Raw genomic sequence first — 23,524 nt, 5'->3', positions numbered from 1 at the left:
GGATGGACATCAAAAGCTTGGGTATACAATCTCCTATGAAAATCTGTATAGCATACTACATTGATAGTGGTTCTCCACAGTTACACATCAATTAGTCAGAATATAAAGTGAAATCAATCCCCCCAAAATCAGATCAAAAGAAAACATAATCCAAGAATTAGAGATCAGAATAACAACTACTCTACAGCTATGTTGCCTCTGAATTGCCATCAGCAGGAATTTTGCTAGCAGAAATACCAGGACCATGAGTATGTTTTTACTGGGTACTTTGTGTTACTTAGCATTAAGAGCAGTGCCCCATATTTAAAAATAAAAAATCAGCTTTGACAATTGAAAGGAACACATTGCTTTCATGAAAAAGTAATTCCATACAATGTAAAACTTTAATATTAAGTGAGGAACAATTCAATAAAGTTGAAGCACAGTTCAAACCTGAAGGGATAAAAGAATTCTTGAGATTTGGACTGTTCACCAGAAAGCAAGGATAGAGAACTACACAAGTAAAACCAAATCTCAGTCACTGTCACAATTCTTGCTAAAGATTTGCTTGGGGCTCCAACAGAATTCTTTCAGTCTTTCTCAAGATCAATTGATCTCATCTTACTGACATTCTCTTTATAACATCTATATTATGACTGTCCCCTACAGTTAAGGTGAATTAAGTGCTGCTTCTTCAAAAATGCATTTTACTTTTCCCTCTTCCCTATTTAAAATGCAGAAAAGCCAAGTAATGTGAGAAATACAGCGGAAACCACATAAATGAGTAACTGTCAAAAGAAAAGAACTATTAAAAGAATAAATCTTGTGTACCCAGCTGTGAAATATAACACAATATAGCAGAACCCAGCTAAATGTTTGAAATAAAAAACTGAAATGCAAAGTAACCTAAAATCGTTTAATGAACATAGCTGTTAAAATATTAACTCCTTGCACACCAAACTCAAACACATATATGGTAGCAAGCTGATGAACAACCCATGAATAAGTCATTTTCAGATAAGCAAAACATTAATAAGTTATCTATTCCTCTATCTCTCCATCTAGCAAATCAGCCAACAGATAAGCTCAGAAGCTTTTATGTGTAAGATGCATTGGCAGGTGAATTTCTGCACAGGCTTCTTCATTTCAAAGGTAGTGGTTTACAGCAGACTCTTACCTTTGAGTTGTGCTGAAGCTGGTCTCCCACATATGTTTTACGGAACTGATCCAAGAACCACAGAACTGCCAGTTCTACTTTTTCATTACTGGACTGTGGTAACTGGGCATCCATCAAAGATATCAGCTGAAAAACTCTTTGTGACAGCAAAAAAAAAAAAAAAAGACAAAAAACCCCACAATTTTCAGGAAGAATTCTTAAATTATATCATATTGTCACAGCTGATTTCTTTAGGAACCTATCAACCATTTTTTGTTTGCCTAAGTTTCTTCTAGGATTTTGTTTAGTTAGATGCTAATTATGCTAAATGACCACTATGAAACATAAACATCAACATAATGCTTTTCTAATTACTCTGTCACTTGAAATTTTCTCAGATATGTATGTTATACCACAGTGAGTTTGTCAAATGCTTTTTCTTTCTTAGAGCACCAATTCCATGGTGAAAGAAACAAAGAAACTGAAGAAGCACAGGTCTCAAACTGTAAGTGCAAGGTAAGAGCTGTTCAAGTTCCCTGGAAACGGAAACTACTGTACCTGGAAATAAATTTACATATGCATAATGCACTGTCTGCCTCACCTTTTCCCACTTCTGTCTCTCTTAAAGCATCTGAACATGTATTTTCTGACCTAAATCCTTACTTCATACACATTCATCTCCGTATTACTAGGACTGATTTCCAAGAATGAATTTCAGACTACAGCAGCTAAGAACAAAATGTATAATACTTTTTTTTTTATAATGAAATATTTTTTATTTAATTTCCCATGTTCTGCTACCTGTTCCTTGAAATCCTAATTCCCTAGCAATTCAAAAACTTACTCTCACCTTTTCCCAGTTCTGAAATGCACAGTCACTGGATTAGAAGTCAGTAGCTACTTCATCTGTAAGCCTGTATAATATTAAAACCTCTCACTTTTAATAAAAACATAGTGGAAGACAGCTAACACAACAGAGCCCCAGGGTAGATTACGAAGGCAAGAAACAAAGGAGAAAATGCAAAGCTTTTTATCCAATTCTAAATTGTACGCCCTTTTTCATGTGTTAGCTAGTGGATGTAAATAAGAGGATTGAATGTGCACACCTTTTTTATCACACTTGTGGGTGAAAACAAGGATTTAGGAAGTGTTTGCCACTTGAGTTTGCCACAAGACAGGTGTCCTTCACAACAATCCCACGCTCACCCCATGCCCTAAAACTTGCAAAAGGACAACTTTAGCATGAACATTTTTAAGCCTTCTTTTTTTAACAGGTTCTAGTCTAAAAAAATGTGTAAATTTTCAGTGTTTGACCAGCAGTTCCTCTGCAATTCTTCACCCACAGTAATTAATGTAAATGAAGTAGTGCAGAAAATAACAGCCATAACTCACAACTAATAACATTAACACCTGTATACAACACAGAGGAAAACAGGTATCTACATGGGCATACCTAACATTGTTTATAAAGAGAGACATATTTGCCTTTAATCCTCTTCCCTTCCTCTGAAACATAGTTTTGAAATGATTGCATTAATTACTCTTCACTGCTTAGGATGATGAGTCAGGAGGGGTCAAAGCCAATGGACTGGTCTCAAACCACAGAAAGTCAGTATAGTCCTTTAGCACCCACCATCCAAGAACTGGACAAAAATTGAAGCATTTAAATTCAAAATACTTGCTGATATTAAACACTGTTAAAAAAGAGCAAAATAAAGAATTCAAATCTAGCCACACTTACCGACAGGACAGCTCTCCATCCATAGCATCATGTTCCTCAGTACTAGTGTATGTTAATCGGCCTCCCACAAAAGCACCCACAAAATAGACAAGCCATGCCAGACATCCTAACATTAAAAGAAAGAGGAATAGTCAGTGATTATAAATCAGTATAATAGTACAATACACTTCCATAAGGAATCAGCAGTTCTATATGGTATCAGACTGTGGGATGCTGTCAAGAGAATGGTTAGGTTTCTTCCTTTACCAGAGTTAAAACCTACCCAGACAAATCAACTAATAAAAAATTCTGAGCAGAACTGACAGATAAAGTAGAACAGCCTATTAATCTGGACACACTTATAAATAAACCACAAAAGAATTAACCTAATACAAATTAAGCAAACTCAGCTGGTAAGATTAGACATACAATTAATCTACCACCTTCACTTGCCTGCCACAGGTTACTTCAAGGCATAGAACAATTTATTCGCAGTGAGGCTGTTTCATCTCCTTATCATACTATTAGAAAGCAATTGAGGCTCACTCCAATCTACTTGGTTCTTAGTTCTATTTCAAATAAAGAACATTTGGGAATATTAAACTATTATCTAAAGTGAACTGCACGTAAGAAAATAATTGTAACTCAGCTTTACTCTTCAAGAAAAGAGTTTGTGAATGACCACAATGTTTTGAAAGTCTCTTTAGGTTGTTTTTAAAAAGGTTTGAAAGACAGAGCTCATCCCTTTCAATCCATGCTGTCATGCCTTTCATTTTCCGGATGATTTAGCTGTCAGTTTCCACTATGGCACTTACAGGATCCACGGGCCAAGAATCAATTAAAGTACAATGTAAAGATCTTAATTTCTGTAAAGCTAAGGTTCTACAAATAACTCTTGAGATTGTGTACGTGGTGTGTTGAGTCAGGCTTTCAAATTCTGACATCTGGCTTTATAAATACGGAACTCAACTTACAAACACTGAACTCAGAGAAATTCTTTTGGCCTCTCTGCTGGAAAATAACCGCTACACTGCAAAACTGGGATTGTTTTAGCCTCTCTGGCACATTAAGGTGGAATATCTTTAAATTTGACCTACTAATACCCAACTCAAGCTATGTCAATTCCTGCCTCAGCTGTTTAGAGCCGCAAATCCAGTAACTAATGGTATTCTCTCCAAGGAAAGATGCAGTATTTTTCTCTAAGTATGATCAAAACTAAGAACTGAATAGCAAAGTAACATACAGGCCTGTTAAAACTTCAGGATACCACTAAAGGTTTCTTCCTCAACTGAAATGCATTGAGACTATACAACAGTAAAGCTACTTTTAGACTCAATCTTCATTTAGCAAAATATACTTTGTAATAAATCAAAATAAACTGGTTGAAAATAGCAATACAGCAAAGACAGCTCAGCTACTCCACAAGTGAGATATTGAGGTGTCTTGCCCTCATTACTAGGATTCTTCCAAGTGATGACAGGATAACTTACAAGAGTGAAGACAATGCCCTGATGAGTACATTGTCTTCTGAACTCATTCTGAAGTTTAACATAAAGGATAAACTACAGATAAACAAATGAGGTCATGTTATGACTGTAAATCAGTTATTTTATTGTGGGTATTTCTACATACATATCAGGACATGCACAGTATCTACCAGAAGTCTTGAGGTTTTATTTCATGCTTATTTCAAATCTGATAAACTATCCTTCATTAATGTAACATTAAACTTCATTTCCTCATATTTGCAATGCTGCATTTTAGGACAACATGGAACTGAGAGCTCCTTCAAGGATTTCTGAGGTGGTCCAGTATCCTCATGGTCTGAATCTGGTGACTATATATCATAAGCAATTCTGTTTCAGTCAGAGGTATACAGCACAGGGTGCCCTATGCATAAAAAAGATGCTGAGATCAAATGTACACAAAAAGATAATGAAGAGTATGGAATAACATGCAGATGATTTCAACACAAGTACAGGAAAGCATTCAGGTTTATCTTAAATCTCAGTCTTATTTTTTAAATATACCACACGAATATGCAATAGTCTGAGATCTTTAACAGAGAACAAGCATTGACTTTTGACATGACACAACATACGAGGAAAACTTTAAATATCTTGTCCTATTGTTCTTGTTCCAGTCCTAATAATGTGGAAGGACAGTATTAGCTATCCAACAATCAACATATTTCCCTCTTTCAATTTCCCTGTGCTTCTTCACAAACAGGACACTTCAAAGGAAAACCCCATCAGACATACTACAGGTTGCGGTACCAACAGCTGCTAAGAGATTGCACCATCATTAGCAAAATGGCAAGAAGCTGAAGCGTCAAAGAGGACAGACAATGCTCAAATAAATTTAGCATTAACGGCTACTAAAATAGGGCCATTTGAGGACGGTATCAAAAAGCAACTGTGTGTGGTGCTAGCTGGTTCAACGAGAAGAACCACTGCTCTGGCCAATAGCCTTTTTAAAAATAAAACCCTTTTTTTCTTTTTAAAAATTGCAGTAACTCATTTTTAAATCCATACTTATTTTTCTGATGATAGCCCTCTCCTCTTTGCACAATACCATAGATGTGACTTCTTTCCCTCTTTTATACATTCACTATTTAAAATTTCCAGTGCATTTGCTTTTCCAATTACTGAGGCAGACAACATCTTTTCTTTTAGAAAATAATTATTGCTGTAATACTCTGTAATTATGGTTTATAACAGCAATAATCCCAAAGAAATCAGTCATTACCATGGATCACAAGTAATCATTAACTACTGTTAATGACCCATTTCTTGGGGATTATTGTTTTAGTAAACCATGACCACATCATTATTGATACAGAGAGCAAGACAGTACAATAAAATGAGATCTTAATACTACATTAACTTATTTTGTAACATTAAAAGCCATTAAACATCTAAATTTAACCATGTATATCTAGGGGATATAACAGTTATTGTTCAATATGAGCACAAATGTTTAGTTTGCAGAAAAGAAACACAGTATTTAAACTGCATCCAATGTTTTCTGAGGTACGAGGGCAATCCCCCAGAGCACTGACACTGACAGACTCTCTGGCTGATTGTTTCCCTCTGCCTCATCAGGTCTGGGGAATGGAGGAGAAATTCATACTGCAGCTGGTCAATGAGATTAGGTCAGTAATGAAAGTTCTCCCAAATAAAAGTTGATGGGTGCATGGAAGAAAGTGGGATTCATAAAACAGAGAAGTAGAAGGTTTTACAGAAATTAGTGAAAAAATGGCTCCTACATAGAAGAAAATCAGCATATTCAAACTCAACAAAAGAACAGCAAAATAAACCATGAATACTTAATGGCATGCAAAGAAACAGCTGTATTATGCAGTAACCTGTCTCACCTTTTCAAAATAACACCATTTATCCATGTAAAGATGCAACAGCCATAAGATAACTGTATTAGGAAAGAGCCAGTAGTTATAAAGACAGTTCAAGTGAGACACAGAGAGGACCGAAATAGGTATATGAAAAAAGATATAAAAAATACTTATTATTTTTACAACCTACACTAAAATAAATAACTTAAGTTTCTTGAAAATTAGGTAATTCATTATAACAGAGCTGTATAAAATAAATTAAGGAATTTATATGAATTTTTACAGACACGTAAATGTAAAAAGATGGCAAGTTAGCATCTTCATTTACAAAAAATGTTCATCAAGTTGCAGCTGGTTCCCATGAGGGCACCTGAGGCACTAAAATGTTGATTTTCAGCAATTAAAAGTTTTTACAGCTCTCATGCCTATTCTCTGAAGATGTAACAGTATGTTAAAACCCATCAACAACTGCCAGTGTACAGACTCGGATCATTAATTTCTAGATTAAGAAAAGGTCTTGTTATATCTGCTGTAAGATCACTGCTCCTTTTCATATGCAAGTATATGGTTATTTGCACATAAAACAGTCTAAAAATTAAATTAAATACTAACCTTCCTGAACTGTGATTTCTAATGGATTCCTACTAGAAGAGTGCAATAGTTTTTGGTAGTTTTGTGCATTTTGGTCAAACAACTGTACAAGAAACGTACAGGTCTTTTCGTATTCACACCTGCTCACTGTGCACAGTTGCTCCAGCTGTTGGAATACTGTAGCTGTATCATCCAGTGGATCTTCTAAGCCATCTCTGGAATAGAAATAAAAAGTAATCACTTAGCCACTAATCCTTAACGGCTCTTTTCCCATACAGACCTTCTACCACTGACATTGAACCGCTGAACTATAAAAGCCTTAGCAGCTGGTGAATACAGCAGACAGACATAAGGTCTCATTCTACTACGTAACCACCCACATGCACACAAACACAGAACATTATGCTATTTGTGCCTTCCTCGTAACATGTTTTAAAAAGCAAAGAAGAGAGATGAGGTTGGCAGTATGAACACAGAAAGAACATTAGACTATTAACAAGCAGCATATTTTGCAGAGGACGATGACAGGAAAGAACGGAATACTTAGTAGAAATGGATTTTATATATTCATCAAACTAAGCACAAGAGCACAAAACAACAAGAAGCAAGCTTCACTAGAGTTCCATGCAACTGCTTTGTAAATCTTCTATCCTGCTATAAACAAGCTATGACCCTACGGAATGTTTATAACGAAGAGACCAATAGCTCTTGCCGTAAAATGTAACTATACTCATTCCACAAGCCATAGTAGGAAAGGTTCATTCATCAGAAGGTTACCCTTTTACTGCACAGGCAACAATCAATCTACAAATAACAGTTAATATCCAAAAAGCTAACAAACAAACTCTGAAAGATATACAGCAGCTGAAAATTCTAATGTCCAAGATGGGCTGAAACAAACCTCTCGTCAGGTATTTACAAACACCTGACATAAAAGTTCTCCTTCTAGTTTGTAGAAGAGCATCCTCTTGCTGACCCTTTGCAGAAGAATCATTACCTCCTCACTCACCCTTACTTGAAAGGGAGAATAGCTATTTAAACCCCCCAAAAGGCAAAGTAACTTTCCTTCCACTGTTCCAAGCTAATTCTTTCTCTGTCTGAAGGACCTGTGTGGCTTCTGAATGGTGGGTAATACTATTGACTGGTTTGTAGGAAAAATGGTCATCCCGGAAAACACAATTCATTTGCAAAGACACCAGTCTATCTCATTTGAGCAAACATAAGTAGTCTTACGAAACTGACTCCCAGACATCCCATGTTTCTCAAGAATGGTCTGGATGTTTGATGCTAAAGTCTACATTTGATATTGCTATGTAGAAAAATGACACCACTGAGGATTTTCATCACATAACAGAATAAGACAATACAACAGTGGTACACTAATCACCTAGAGCTAGGAATGGATACATACCAACAGCATTACGCAGACTATCTTAAGAATGACAGACTGTTAGAAAAGAAGATCAGTACTTTTCTCATCTTGTCCCTGTAGGCTTTTTTCATGGATTAGGCAGTTTGCTCCTCCAAAATGTACCAAGGACATTCAGGAAATCTCTCATTAGTGCCATCACTGAATTTTCAGTGCTGATGAAGACAACAGCTCATTTCAATGGATCTGGTCATGCCAGATGGTCTGACCCAGAAGTTCAGCCCTACTAAATGCTTCATGTCTGAAAGGTGATATGGAATGTACCACTCAGTAGAGAAAAAAGCTGAGATTTAAGGTTCAACCCTGAGATTCCACTACAGAAAACTTGAACAGAGAAGACAAAAATGCCACTAGAACTGTAGGCTGGCTGAAAGAAGGCCCATGAAAATTCACTGCAACCAGCTGCTTCTCCATCTTTGTCCTAGCACTGGAACACGGGAAGCTCCCCTAGGTACTATGAGTTCTTGGTCCTGAGACAATGACAGTGAAGCTCATGATTCTGAGCCATTAAGGAAGTAAGCCTTTAACATACCTATGGTGATAACGTAAGGCAAATAACACCAACTACAGTTTAGCTACTAAACAGTAAGATGGCAAATGATGTAATTTGCAGACATGAGATGTTGGCCAAGATAAGACAAAAACGACAATAATGATAAAGTTGAATGTACTTCCTCACATGAACTGAACAAATAACACCATCTCAGTAATGCAAAATTGAAAACCAAAAGCAGATGTGACTTACTCTGCAGTCCTGTAGTCTGACAGGAGATCCTATCAGTAGGAATTTATAAAATCCCTTGAAGAAAACTAAATCCTTTCTAGCAATCGAAACACTTTTTTCTTATGTGCTGTATTATATTGTGGACTACAAGGTCATTTATTTAAACTATTAAAAAGAAGATCTGAGCTAAGAACTTTTAAATTGGTCACTTTCAATCTTGCCACTCACTAGCTTGTTCTATTTGGTCTCACCCTTTCTCGTGCATGGGGTTCAATCTGCTTTCCCTCATCACTCTACCCTCCATGGCCCTAGAAAGTGATTCACTGAGAAAACATGTCACAATACAGTTAATTTAGACAGCCTTGAAAAGGAAGGGGTGTGGGGAATAGGCTTGTTTCAAAACACAAAGGCCCATGAAAGGAAACACAATTAGAATTTACATTTGATTTTGGCCTGGATTTAATAAGCAAAATGAGTAAAATTATATCAGCCAACTAAGATCAGCTAAGGAAATCACCATGGTAATCAGAACCAGTGTACTTCCATTTTAAACAGAACCAAAATATAATATGCCAACAAATCAGAAAATTAAACATTCTACATTATAATTTTAAAGTTGCAATTACAAGTTTACCTTATAACTACAGGAACACATTCCAGTCTAGAAGCAATATAAGCTTTTGTTATCTCGGGTGCGTATGTATCTAAGAGGTGTGGTTCTGCCGTTTTCACAAAAGGAACAGATGCTACCATTCTTTGCCACAGAGTTAGCAAATAATGAACACTATTTGGAGCAAATTCCCAGTGCTATAAGAAAACAAAACATACTTCTGTTAAAGCATCCCAGTGTGAAATTTTAGCTCTGAAACATGACGGTCTTATTTAAAGTAGTCTTATTCATTCACATAGCTACTGAAGGACCTAATCAGAACTGAGCCATACTATGGCATACATTAGATCCAGCATTACTTTTAGGCACTCTTACCTCCTCTAAGCCAAATCCAAGACTCAGACCTAGGCCTAGATTCTTAAACAGTGCACAGTGAGATTTAAGTGCTATAAAAGGGCCATTTACAGATCCTAAATGTGGAGTGAGAAACTGTCCAGAGACACCTAAGAGGGAATGTAAAGAATTTAAAATGCATCTCAACTCTTTTTTCTCTTCCAAGCTTTTGGAGCTGCCATTGACAACTCAAGAACTCAAAGGTCAAAATCTTCTCCTGAAGGTCGCTATCTTCAGCTGTTACCCTGAAGACCAGAAAAGGACTCTGGAGGAAATGATAAAATAACTCTTTTATTACTCAAACAGTGCATGTCTCTATCATGGTGCAATTCAAAAACAAATCTGTAACATTTTTAACACTGTGAGAATCTTGACCATGCGGTATGTGTCCTCATACAGATGTAGGTCCCCAAAAATGTAGCCATTATTCCATGCAGCTTCTGAACCCAGCTCGAATGGGAACTTTGCACTCAACAGCTCAGCATACAGGCAATTGTGTGTGTGTAAACATATATATACATGGACAAAAGCACAACTCAAGAACCTAGTCAGTGTAGGCACTTCAAAGTCTACATGGGAGCATAGGTGTTAAGTATTTTAGGGTTGTGTAAAGGGTGTAGTTTGTTGGATTTTTGTTTTTTGAGGGCAAGAACTAATGTTGAAAGATTAACATTCATCTACGCCCGGCTTCATTTGTCGTTCTTTTCTTTAAAACTGCTCCCACTACAAAACTGCATCAGAAAAGCGGGAACCAGTTCTAGAGAACTTAGATTACACCTGAGTTACATCTCTGACAAAACGCACTTCACGCAAAGACAAGCATCACCACCTCCTCACAAACACCACAGAGAACCAGGGCCAGTCCTCTTTGTCATTCAAGAGTCAAAACCAAATCTGTATATACTCTTACCTGTAGGCTAGTAATAGTGAAATTTGCTATAAGTTGGATGATTTGGGGGTAATCTTTCACCATTACTAGCTCTCCCAGTTGATAGTTGGTCTTCAGCCGAGCCAAACACCGACAGAATTCATGGTAATTACCCGGATCAGATAAACCCTAAATAAAAAGCAGCAATTTTTCAGAAGTTAATAGTTTAATCTAATAGAAATTGTATAAGCAGTCTTGCTAACTGGGTGCTAATTTTATCTGCATAGGAGTTTTGCTTTGTTTTGAATAGAAAATCAAAGCAAACAGGTATCTGGCTGAAAGTGGTTTTGATCGACTGAGTATATTAATGAAGGCTGTAACTGGAACAAATCCATAATGTTTTAGCATTTCAAATAAATCAAATAAAAATTAAAGAGATACCTGTGGATTTTCCAGGATGTGTCTCACTCCTTTGATCAAATTACCAAGGTATTTGGCACGTTCTGGATTGCTGAATAAAGATCTCCTTGTAGAAGCAAACTGCACTAAACAAGAAAGTGCCTAAAGAGTAATAATAATTAAAAAAAATAACTGTAAGACTAAAAAAAAAAAAATTCAACTTTCAGAATAAATATATCATAAATGTTTAAAGAAATCCATCCTATTGCTGCCTGTAGTACATTCTGCGGCTGAAGATTATTTTTGCAGCAATGTCTATACAATCGCTAAACACTGATGTGGCTCAGTTTTAAAATTCCCCTTTATAACAGCTTCTGACTTATCAAAATCATCAGGTGGATGTTTTCTATGTGGCTGAGTAATGCTGAACTGGGGGAGGAGGTATTTGGATGCTTTCAGATTCAGAAATGAAAACTGGGGCTGAAGTTGAAAGAAAAGACATTTTGACTGGGCACTGAGCCATAAGAACTCATAAAATGCTAATGCAAGGAATAAAACAGTCTTTTGTACAAGGTATAGCTGTTAAAAGACTATTTTCCATCATTACTTGAGTGTAAATCATTAAGTTCCACTTACTAACTGAGACAGCATAGGTGGAAGGGAATGATACAAATCAAAAAACAGGTCCAAGGTCTCTGGCTCCAGGAAGACTATGGAAAAAGAGAAATTGGTTTTAACAGACTCTACAAGCAGTAATTATCTTTATTTTAACTGAATCATCTTCTTTGTAACCAAAACAGTAAGAGGTATTGCTGTCACTGAGAATAAATTATGAATGGATGCATTAATTAGTTCACCGTAAAATATCAAAGCACCATACTCTTTTTATCACATTTAATCTGTGCTATAGCTCATAAAGAATACTTCCCTTACTGAAGATGCAATACTTTGTCAGGTTTGTAACAGGCGCAGGTAAATCGATTCCTTCAGGTTACTATGGTAGTACACTAAGACAAGACAGGTTCCAGATACTAAGGATTAGTTTAGTCTGTATTTAAAAAAAGACAAATTTAAACAGAAGTTCCAAAGACTACCATGAAGTCTACAGACTGATAAACAGAAGAAAATGCTTTAAACAGTTACCAATACACTGAGGAATCACATCAAATGAACTACAATGCAAATGAACTACAACATTACCCCACACTTTATGAAGGGGTAACAACAGAGTAGTTCACCAATAATTCACAATTAATAAATCTCACAAATGAAGTGATATTTCAAAGTTGTTCCATTTATAAGCATTATTTCATAGGATAACTGGTGTAAAATAAAGCCTCACATAACAAAGTTTAATCTCCTTTAGGCTTTCTCTGTGTTTAATGACCAAAAGCAGATCCCTTCATGGACAATTTGAAGTATCTTAACTAAAACCTTGGGAAAACCCTCCTCCCCTGAGGAGGAAGGAGCAGAGACGTGTCATGAACTGATCACAACCACCATTTCCCACCCTCCTGTGCCACTGGAGGCGAGGAGGTAGAGAATACAGGAGTGATGTTGAGCCTGGGAAGAAGGGAGGGGTGGAGGAAGGTTTTTTAAGATTTGGGTTTATTTCTCATTACCCTACTCTGATTTTAGACAGTAGTAAATTAATTTCCTCAAGTCAAGTCTGTTTTGCCCATGACGGCCATTGCTGAGTGATCTCCCCCTGTCCTTACCTCTACCCACGAGCCTTTTGTTGTATTTTCTCTTTCCTGTGCAGCTGAGGAGAGGGGTGACAGAGTGACTTTGGGGGGCACCTGGCCTTCAACCAGGGTCAGACCACCACAGACATACTAGACCACCATCTGCACTGTATAACCCAGGAAGTCAAAGCTCTAGAATCTAAGAACCAAGATGCAATCCTCCTGCTGCCTCCTCCATCAACAAGCTCACATACTAGAACACATACTAACACACTAACCACTATTATCACTGTTTTCTCATTAGGAAGAAGACAAGGGAAAACAGACATGCTACAACGGCAGTACCTCTTCAAGGTGCTCAAGCCAGGAATAAGAATAGCATTCAGTGTCTAATTAGAAGAATTTAATTTACTGTGAATATTTATGTTACAGACTATGTTTATTATTTCTTTCTGTAAAAGTAACAATAGGACAAGTGTGATAGAAATAACAGAAGAGGTTTGCAAAGAACTCGTCACAAAAAAAAATCTACTCCACATTAAAAATTATTTCATACTTGCAAGTCCTGTGACAAAAGCAGTTATACAATCCACTAGATACAAATTTCAGACTAACAGTTATGGTCATCTCTTACTTGTTCTCCAGTTTGTTGGAATCTGCACAGTGCACAGGTCATCTGCAGATTCGTCAGCTGAATTTCCAATAAAATCAAAATTAAGACAGTTTAGTACAAGCTTCAAAAGTTGCATTGCTAGACTTTGCTGCCGTTGGTCCTGAAGGGTTAAAGGTTTTGCCAAGAGCTAAAGAGAAAAGAAATCTTGTTAGGTCATCTGCACAGAACATGCCTTAAAAACAGTTTTGAAAAGGAAAATGTTTGGATATAAAACTGCAAAGTTCGAAGCAAGAGAGCACATACTAAGAGAAAAAAAAATAAGTCCTTCAACAATAAATTATTATTACTACCTCAGAGACATCTTCCACGTCATGCTAAAGCTCACAGACTTACAAATTTTACAAAGCCTGGAGAAATAATCTTTTTGCATAAAACACTTCTAGGTAAAACTCAGCACATCACCAACACTGTTTGTTAAAAGAGTGTTAACTTCACTGCAAAAATTAAACTGTAAGGTGTCATGTAACTTCAGTTACTCCAGATCAGCAGGGAGTATAGATTATATGCATCATATGGGTAAAAATGATTGGTTATTTTTCAGTTTGATGTCCAGGCTGCTAAACTGTTCCTGTCTAGAAAAAAGTGGCATTAAAAAAACAATGAAATGAGCAGTCTGGAATCTAAACGTAGCTATTTACAACATCTGTATAAACTGCTGTTACTGTTTCTACTGCTTTATAACCCGTGTAGTGTCAGAATAAAAAGGTCCTTTAAGCTAAACAAGCTGTCTGAATTTTGAAGTCTACACTCAACATACTGTGAGAACACATTTTATCCATGCCCTTCTGTAATGATAACGTTTTAGCTTGAAGATATTACTACCTCAAGATCACATACACAATAGCACTGAAAACAACGCCCAAATTCACTTATCAGTGATGCAGGCTGTGAACATAAAAAAACTGACAGAATTTTGTCTAGAAAACCAGTAAAATAAATGCAAATGCAACAACTCCATCTAGTTCATCTGCTCCTTATTTAAATTCAAAGTCACATCTCAGGTTTATTAACAGGAAGTTTTTAAATTCTGATGATAGGAATTTAAATCAACTGTGTGCCATCAGATGCCTCATTAACTTGATAATAACTCTTGCACCACATTAGAATTGACATTAAATTACGAATTTAGCTTTGAAACCAACACTGAATTTTAGTACATCTTGTATGAACAGAACCTGTTTGGCCACCAATCTTCTCAGTAATGTTTAACCTCTTGGGATTATTTTGGTGATTCCACATTTGTTAGTTGTGGAATTAGTGGCTGTGGAATTAGTCAGTTGTGTGAATGTATTTTTCAGTGTATTACATACACTGAAATATTTCTAAACCCAGCCTTCTCTACTGAAGTTGGCATTAGAAAGATACAAATTCTAATTTTCTTATGCTTCGGTCTGGAAATCTGTGTGATGTTACTCAGACAAACCTTCCAACATATGAGACTAAGAAAGCACCTGCTGACGAGCTGAACTTCAAGAAAACAAGGAACCTGTTGCAGGATACAGGTTCTCACGCTTAAATTTATTGTTTTGTTGGAATGGGGTTTACTATCTCTAAGAAGATTCTTTCAAAATATGTAATACTTTTAAATTATATATGATTTCTCCATTAATGTTCAATCCCAACACTGATTTAAAACATCCTGTGTACATCAGCAGAGCATTCCCCCTTGAGAGGTGAAGGTTAACACACTATTTAATTGCTCTATATATTAAATATATACACTGCTTGTCACCTGAGCACTGGTAGCTGACCACACATGCCCTTTAAACTGACTGCCAATGTGAGGTAAAACATGCTAGTTAGACTAAAAACATACTTTGAAAGAAATTTAAGTTAACACAGTTTCTCTTGTGTTTTTTGAGCAGTAACTCAGACACAACTCTCAACCTTGAGAATTATTCCTTCAGCCAAAAAAATAATTGCAATCATTATCCACTGAGATGGCATTTGTGTTTAAATTCTTAGCTTAAGCGCCTGCGTCCAAATTTCAACACCCAATTCATTTGGTTTTCAGAGAAAACAAATAAACCAGCACTTCCAAGTGTCAAAGAATAGAAAGCAGGCAACATTTAAAAAATAAGCTGCTCTCAAAAGCAAATTGTTTCTTGAGCTTAAGAGAATTAGAATGGTACCTCATGGTGGCAATTCCACTGCTATAGAAGGGAAAGTGCAAATTCAAGCCTTGATCTCAGTTCAACCTACCTGGTGCTGAGAGACCTAGCTTACAGTGTGCAGTTCTTCACCACCTCCTGTCGAGGCTTTCGAGGGGCTGCAGCCTGAATAACCCCAAAATGCTACAGACAGGTTAAGAGAACTAGTGAAGGAGAAAACCACTTTGGCCAGATTGGACTGCACTGCTATACCACAAGACAGAGCATCTGTCAGTCTTCTTGGTCGCTCCTAGTTTAATAAATAACGCTTTAGCAAATACCGAGATGGCAGACACAACAAAACTGAGATGCAATCAAGAAAAACATCAAAAAAGAAGAGAACCTCAGAATTTAGGTATTTCATTCTTTATGGCAAGATATAAAAAGAGAGATGGCACAGACAAAAAGACTGAGAGACAGCAAGAGACACACAAAGAGGACTGTAATTTTTCAGCCACTTGAGCTTAACTGGGTGTCACATAATCCATTTAAATACAGAATTCCTAAACTCAAAAGATTAAGGACTCAAACTGGGACAATTATGATGTTAATAACTTAGGTGCAACTATGAAGAGCCTCACCTCCTTCAAAAGTGAGCACGCAAGCATCAGTATGTCCTTTAGAGAGGTATCACGGAATGAGGTGGCAATTTTACGATGTTTTGCTGAAGGTCTCGAATAATCAACCTAAGAAAAGTTAAGACAGAATAAACAATGCTCCCTTCTTTGCCATAACTATAACAGACATATCTGTCAGATTATTTGACACTAGAAATTAAAATTATGGTCCAGCACTAAATACAGTTCTTGACAACTTCCTGATGTCCTTTGTTTTTATCCTTCAAGGTTGTATATCTGGATGGAAAGCTCTGAGGCACTTCCTCCGGTTAAGATGTAGGCAAAAGAATATCATTAGCAGAAACACACTTGAATTTGATCATGCGCTTTGCTTTACCAGTTCTAGGAACTGTGATGAAAGAAACTTACATGCCATATCTGATAGAGGGTATCTGGTACAGGTAGAATCCCTGCACCATGAATTTCTAGCCTGTCTTTCTATTCTGATGGGGGGAGGATGGTATGTATTAATCCCTTCATGTCTAAGAAATCTTTCTCCAGCCATTTTTCTGAAGTGCAGAAACATTCAACGCATTGCTTCCTGAGTAATACATACATCCCTTGCGGAAGGAAAAAAATAAAACCCAACAAACATGCTTACTAGATTCATTTCCTGAGTCAGTTCTGAAAGAATCATTACTCCTATTACGGAATGGTCCACAGTACCCTACAGAAAAAAACAGACAGGAATGCTCAAACATCACAGCTTCTAGTTCGTGTTTTTCAACATTTGTAGAATCAGACAATTTTCTATTTTCCAGCATTTCTAGAATCAAGAAGAATTTTGGGGCTGAGATACCCTAAGCTTTTTAGAAGGCTTTCATGCCAAATTCTATCAACATCAGTAGAACTAGATCTTCACACTTCCTATGTGGCTCTGAAAAAATCATTACCAATCATGATTTAAGAACTGTGTGATTAAAAAAGCCCATCTGAAAATAAGACTGTGAGTAGCCCATTAAAATCAACTGCAATTAGGGCTTGTCAATGAGTCAGGGGGAAGATCTCTATGTCTACTTTCACAGCTGCAGTTTGAAGACTCAGCTCCCCAAGTGTTCAAAAAGCAATGTCAACCTTGTCAAAATCTTGATACCTGTCACAACCACACTCATTTTTGCAACTTCACCCAAAGTTCAACTTATGAGATAATAGACAAAATGTGAGAGAACTCTCAGGCAACATTTACATTGCTGCCCTTTCTGCATTCAGTGAGATTAAACATCCTGTTCCGTAAGTTGAACAGAACTTCCTTTTACATTTCACATTTTTAAAATAGTCTATATGAATGTTCCTTACATCACACCAGCCTACAGACATGGAAAATGCAACCTCCTCTTTCCCACAGGTGTGAAAAGCTGTGTGGTGACTTATGAAGGAGCTGGGAACAGAACTGCAGCCCTAGCTGATATCCCATTTTCAAATTCATACTGGATGAACTTTAAACTGGAATACTAATGCATATGTGTTTGAAACTACCATATGCTAATTATTAACAGATATTAGTATTGTTTAGGGACTATTTTTTACATTTTTATCTAAAATTTAATTCACTAGTAGATCTATGGCTTAATTTTCTTTTCTACAGGAATTCTTAATTTAACTAAAGAAATCTCTTAAGCTAAATTTTGTATTTAAATCTCTACTTTTAATGAGCTACACTTAAGACTCATATTACAATCAGTTTAATAATAAATGCAAAATCCAATTACAGTACATTCATAAAAATAACTGCAAACTGGTGGAGAATCATATGTGAGTTTGTTTTTAATAAACAGAATATTGCAACTTATCTTTTATTAGACATTCCCAATGTAACTCAAAAAGTACATTAACTTCAGCAGTATTATAAATGAAGATGGAAAAACAAATCAGAAATTTATTGGCAAGAAATATAAACTTCCTGTCTTCTTGCTGAGTTGCCACAATCACCAACACACACATACATAATAGATCATTTTGGAAGTATATTTCCCAATAGCTTAAATTTCCTGATTATTTTTTCCTCAAAATAAGCACTAGGCTTTATGCTCACACAGACACTCAGAAAGATTAAGCTGTATTAAACTCTTAAAGGACATTAAACATCTTCCAGAAAACCTTTTAAGAACCTTTCTGTACATGCTAAATGTATGAAACAACCAAGTCTGGCTAATAACCCATGCCAGCCAACCACTTTCTTCAAACTTACTCCACAGAAGGTGCTATATATCTTTAGCCACTGTGTCTGATAGTGCTTACTCCAGATTTGACCTGTAAACTTGAAAAGTGAATAGTCCACAGCAGATGAGTGCGCTCTGACATTACAGTAGATTACTTCCAATTTTCAAATCCTACATATCAAGATCATCTTCCTATCCTATAACATATCTTTCTAACAGTGACCAGTGCAGTGTGGAAACAGAAAACAACGTGGAAAGAAATATAAAACAAGAACATTCCTGCCTCATCCAATTACTGGAGAGGGAAGATGAGTGATCTGTACTCCTAAACTTTCCCATATCCCTACCTAGAATGTACTTAAGTTAGATTTAAATAGATATGCTAAAATAGGTAAAGTTATAAAAACACGCTAAACTTAGTATCTCCCTATATTGTACACTATAATCCTAGGAGAGACAGAATGTCTTTTGGTTTATTTTTTTATTTTCACTCTTATTTACATGTATGGACAGAGAACATACATACACGCAGGTGCCTAACTGCCCACGCACACGAATACAAGGCATTAATTTCTCATTACGTGAAAAGGGAATGGGGCAAACAATGACCACAACCACATAACAAGTACAGTAATTTTGTGTACTTCAGCTCTACTTTTACGTAAGTTTTCTTCAGTAACTTCACAGAAAGGGATGTAAAGTGATTTCTCCTAGGCATTACATTGCAGGTGCAGCCCCACAGATCATACACAAAAGCAACAATATAAGACTGTAACAGTGAACACTTCAACAACTTGTTTGGTGTCCTAAGGGTGTCTTTCTTATTTATGACAGGCATCTGAAAAAATACAGTCCTACAACTGAACAGTTTGGCACAATTTTAGCAGTCATTATTACAAGAATAACAATCAGACTCATGCTTTAAAGCCCTGGACAGTCTCACTCTTCAGATGGTGCAGTATCTGGTAACAAGATAACTGGAGCTAACACTATCAGAAATGTATCTCCACATCAGTTGAAAACAAAAATAAAAGGCAATACACAGAATGGCTTGACAACAGGGACTGATGGTTTACAACCACACTACAAAAAAGTGCTCTGGAGAAAGAAAATGAACAAAAACCATGACAGCACTATGAACGCTCTGAGGCATCAAACCCCACAAGCTCACAAGTATCAAACCCACGCTGGTTCTCCACTGCAGGGAGATCTTCTATTTTAAGCAATGTTCTTCACACTTTTCCCACCCAAGTGGCATAACTTGTCAATCACTAAAAAGGAAGAGGTCCAAACAGAAAAAAATGGCAGAAGTGAAGGACTGTTTCCTACCTGCAAAAATGTTTTTACATCAGCAATAATGTCTCTGAAGATGAGCTGATCTTTTAGTACCTCAAACCATCCTAATTTTGTAATTTTAGCAATGACTTGCACAAGAGCTTGGATGACAAAAGGAGCCAGTTTGGGTTGAGATGCCAGATAGTTCAGAATGTAATTTCCTGTAAAGAAGCATTTTATAATCAGCAACAAAAGTCTTCTGAAAAGAAAATTAATTAAATGGATCTAATAGAAACTCAAAGCATGGATTTTTTTAAAAGCTATATTCTTATGGTTAATATAATAACTGTAAGTTATGCCAAATCATGAAATACAGCTCAACATTTAGTAACACAAAGCACATTACATACATCATCATTTTTCTAGGACACATGCAATGACAGTTTGTGAGTTCAGAGAACCGTGGCAGGTAGAGTAACTTTTCACTAACAACCTATACACTGGAGACTGAGTATTTCACTATGTAACAGCAGCAATCACAGCCAACTCAAGATACACAAAGTGTTTTCAGACAAGATTTCCTGCTGAATGTTCCCAATTCAACCTAGAACATCCCTTTAGGCAATGCACACTGCAGCTGCAGAAATTCCTCTCTAACTAGAAGGAAGCTAACCTGTTTCAAAAGCTGTTGAAATGTGTACAATTAAAGCTGATTCAAGTTATTTTTTACATAATAGAACACTGAAACCTTTCATCACAACAGGATGATTCTCAGACATGCATTTCAGAGTACTACTATCCACAGAACTGATAAACACAGTGCAGATGTGCTAAAAACCGAAATTGAATCGTATGTTCCTCACGCAAAGCCTTTCACTATTAAAGACCTAACACATACCTGCTTACTCTTTCAGGATATAGCAATGACTTTAACATAGATCCTGAAAAGTAAGAAGTTTGTAGGATCTTAATCCTGCAAGTAGGAACCTGCCCTGGCATGATTTCTACAAAGGTTAACAGCTGATCATGAGCAGTGTTACCTGTGACTGGCAGGTGTACTAACAATATCTGCAACTTTGATCCTTTACAAATATGTACTAGATCACTTCAGCATCTTGCGGGATAAGTACAAAGCCTATCGTGAAAAAAACTATTGTTTTTTTTTTTTAATATTAATCTGAGCTAATGCATTTATTTTAATTTTGCAAACAGGAAATGTTATTTGTGAGCTAACTGCAGAGAAATGAGGAAACATCTCTCAATCACCTTTATGTTCACTCTTTCACAATGACTACCTTATTTGTAACAGGCTTGGTAAATGGCAAGAACTAGAGATAAAACAGGCTATCCACCAAGTGGTTACCGTGCTAACATGAAGTTTTAGATCCAACTTATATAATGAAATTTGAATCACAAACATTACTTACGAATGTCAATCCTTTGTTCGACAGGTAATGGAGATGCCCTGCTTACAAGCTTAGATAGGCACGTTGCTGCTAGAAGCTGAGCATAGGATGTCTACAAAAGCACACCAAAAGATACTATTAAATAAACGACTAATTAAAGTCAGGGACAATAAGTCAAAAGCTGATAAATAATCAACAGACCAGACTGGTTACCAGATTTTAGTTATGTTTGGTTTGGGTGCCAAAAACTTACAAAAGATTTATTTTAGTAATATCTTTGTTTCATTCTCAACAAACCTAAATTACAAAATACTAATAAAAAAGTGGAGACCTAAAATTATCATCTCTTTTGATGTAAACCATTCATCTAAAGTAATTTCACTGTTCAGTAGATTCTTTAGTTTTGAAACCTGTTTTTAAATCATTTGATAATTTAGATTTTTTTTATGTTTCCTCTTTTTCTTTCTCTTTTAGAATTATTTGAAACACACAGCAAGAATTACATTAGACTTAGCTTAGACTATCAAATAAGAATCAACTCGCCTATCACTTTATCTAGAGTTAAAACAGTGGTTTAAACTAGCAGACAACAGAACAACAGATAAGCACTTTGGGGATTTTTTTTTTTTTTTTTTGCTTTTAATAATTTATTTCTTGTCACCACAGCTAATAGCCAGAAACAAGAACAAGGTGATGTTCAAGCACCAGCTTACACCACACTGTCCTGACACTGCTCTACAGATGACACAACCCCTGATTACAACCCTTCTGAAAGTACTGAAAGCTAAAATGCGTTCCCTTTTTGTCCTTGATATAGTTAACACAAGGTATTACCACTTCTACAAAGACCACCTCCAAATGAAAAAATTTCTAAAATCACTTATGAAACAGAATATGTAGAAAAATAGAGACAAGCATTTTGCTTTAATTGTCCTGACACAGTAATGGACCACGACTGAGAAACATATGTGAGCTTCCACAAGCATAATTACATTTATGGATAACACTCGAGATACTTACTGTTCCTTGTTCTAATAGAAGCTGGCATTGGCTAAGACACCCTGGGCTGTCAATAAGCTCTAAGACTACTTTCTCAGCTTGCATTCGCTGTGCTAGATCAGTTCCTTCGTACAGGTGGTTACACAATACTTCTAGCTCTGCCAGACTCTGCTGGGAAAGAATACAATTGAGACTTTCACGAAGAATTTTCAACCACATAGATTTCTTGAAGTATTTATAAACCTAGATACTATACCAGTAACATGAACTGTTACCTATGTTAAGCTTTCCAGTCGATTTGCATTTAAACAAAAAAATAGGAGTCTTCCTGTGACAAGAAGCAAAAAGTAACACTGAAAATTAAGATGCTATTTCTTATTCTCTCAGCTACCAAGGTATTTCTTAATACAGTTCAATTCCCCTGTTTTTCTGAGTCTTTAGATGGTAAATCCATCACTCTTCCAAAGAGAGATGTAAAGATAGAGCACAGTGAAGAGTTTGAGTTATGCCATTTTGGAAAACTTCTGGCAACTTTCATTTTAAAAGCTGTAATTACTCATTAAATTAATGCATCTGGAAAAAAATAGAATTGTTATAAGTATTAATGCAAATATCAGTGGAAGTGAAACTACAATAGCAACAGAAGAGTTAAAATTCCTCTCTACTAAGAAGGTGAAAAAATTCTCTTTGATAAAGAAGATGCATGCTGGGAACCTCTCTCCTACACGAGGAATTCACTCTCACAGGATAGATGAACCCTTTGAGCATGTTTTGGAATCATTACACAAACAGAAGTTTCAGCATCTATCAGGTTCCCAAAGCCTGTGTGATTCTCAGCAAGAACGAGCCACGTAATTAAACGGTACCCAGCAAATATTTCATGACTTCAGCATGGCCTAGAAAGAAAAGAGAAACCAGACTATTTGACCAGTCTCATTTAAAAGTTGAAATCCTGTTCACTAGCCCTTCCAAAAAGATGTTTCATACATAAGATCTGGTTCAGCACAGTCTAGCATGCTGAAATGTCTTTCAAAAATCCAAGACAGTAATAGTGCAACAAAAGTACCCTTGGTTTTGTAAACCAAAGCATGTCATTTCCTAGAGACAAACACCCCCAAAACCATCATCATGGCCTTTTCCCCAGTTTTGCTGTTGTGCATACTGAGTGCCTGGCTTTAATCAGCTTTTTCTGAATTTCAGTAATGACATTTTAAGAGTCCCTGATTTTCAGTCAGAAAGGAGAAACGTACTTGTTCCTTTAGAGAAATTTTAAGAAATAGCACATTTGATTCTGCAATGAACAGATCAGATACCTCAAAGACTGATCTTAGTAGTGACA

General features: G+C 36.3%; 1 protein-coding gene across 2 annotated transcripts in view; it reads right to left on the bottom strand.

Annotated features, from left to right (window-relative positions):
- Window positions 1-23,524, bottom strand: part of RANBP17 (RAN binding protein 17) — a 156,126-nt gene that overhangs the window by 129,868 nt on the left and 2,734 nt on the right. Inside the window, exons 2-14 of one of the 2 annotated variants that reach the window (XM_065691080.1) lie at window positions 22,207-22,356; window positions 21,208-21,298; window positions 19,835-20,001; window positions 16,948-17,013; window positions 16,311-16,415; window positions 13,541-13,706; window positions 11,858-11,931; window positions 11,264-11,383; window positions 10,865-11,011; window positions 9,586-9,758; window positions 6,820-7,013; window positions 2,877-2,982; window positions 1,157-1,292 (exon numbers count right to left, since the gene is read on the bottom strand). In XM_065691080.1, the coding sequence (XP_065547152.1) occupies window positions 1,157-1,292; window positions 2,877-2,982; window positions 6,820-7,013; window positions 9,586-9,758; window positions 10,865-11,011; window positions 11,264-11,383; window positions 11,858-11,931; window positions 13,541-13,706; window positions 16,311-16,415; window positions 16,948-17,013; window positions 19,835-20,001; window positions 21,208-21,298; window positions 22,207-22,356 (1,695 nt within the window). The remainder of the gene's footprint in view (window positions 1-1,156; window positions 1,293-2,876; window positions 2,983-6,819; window positions 7,014-9,585; window positions 9,759-10,864; window positions 11,012-11,263; window positions 11,384-11,857; window positions 11,932-13,540; window positions 13,707-16,310; window positions 16,416-16,947; window positions 17,014-19,834; window positions 20,002-21,207; window positions 21,299-22,206; window positions 22,357-23,524) is intronic. The other variant, XM_065691081.1, reaches the window with a different exon arrangement.

The sequence above is a fragment of the Lathamus discolor genome, chromosome 10 (assembly GCF_037157495.1).
Source record: "Lathamus discolor isolate bLatDis1 chromosome 10, bLatDis1.hap1, whole genome shotgun sequence".
NCBI classification, from domain to species: domain Eukaryota; kingdom Metazoa; phylum Chordata; class Aves; order Psittaciformes; family Psittacidae; genus Lathamus; species Lathamus discolor.
Note: the sequence above shows the minus strand (reverse complement) of the source record. Positions and strands in the feature narration are given on the sequence as shown.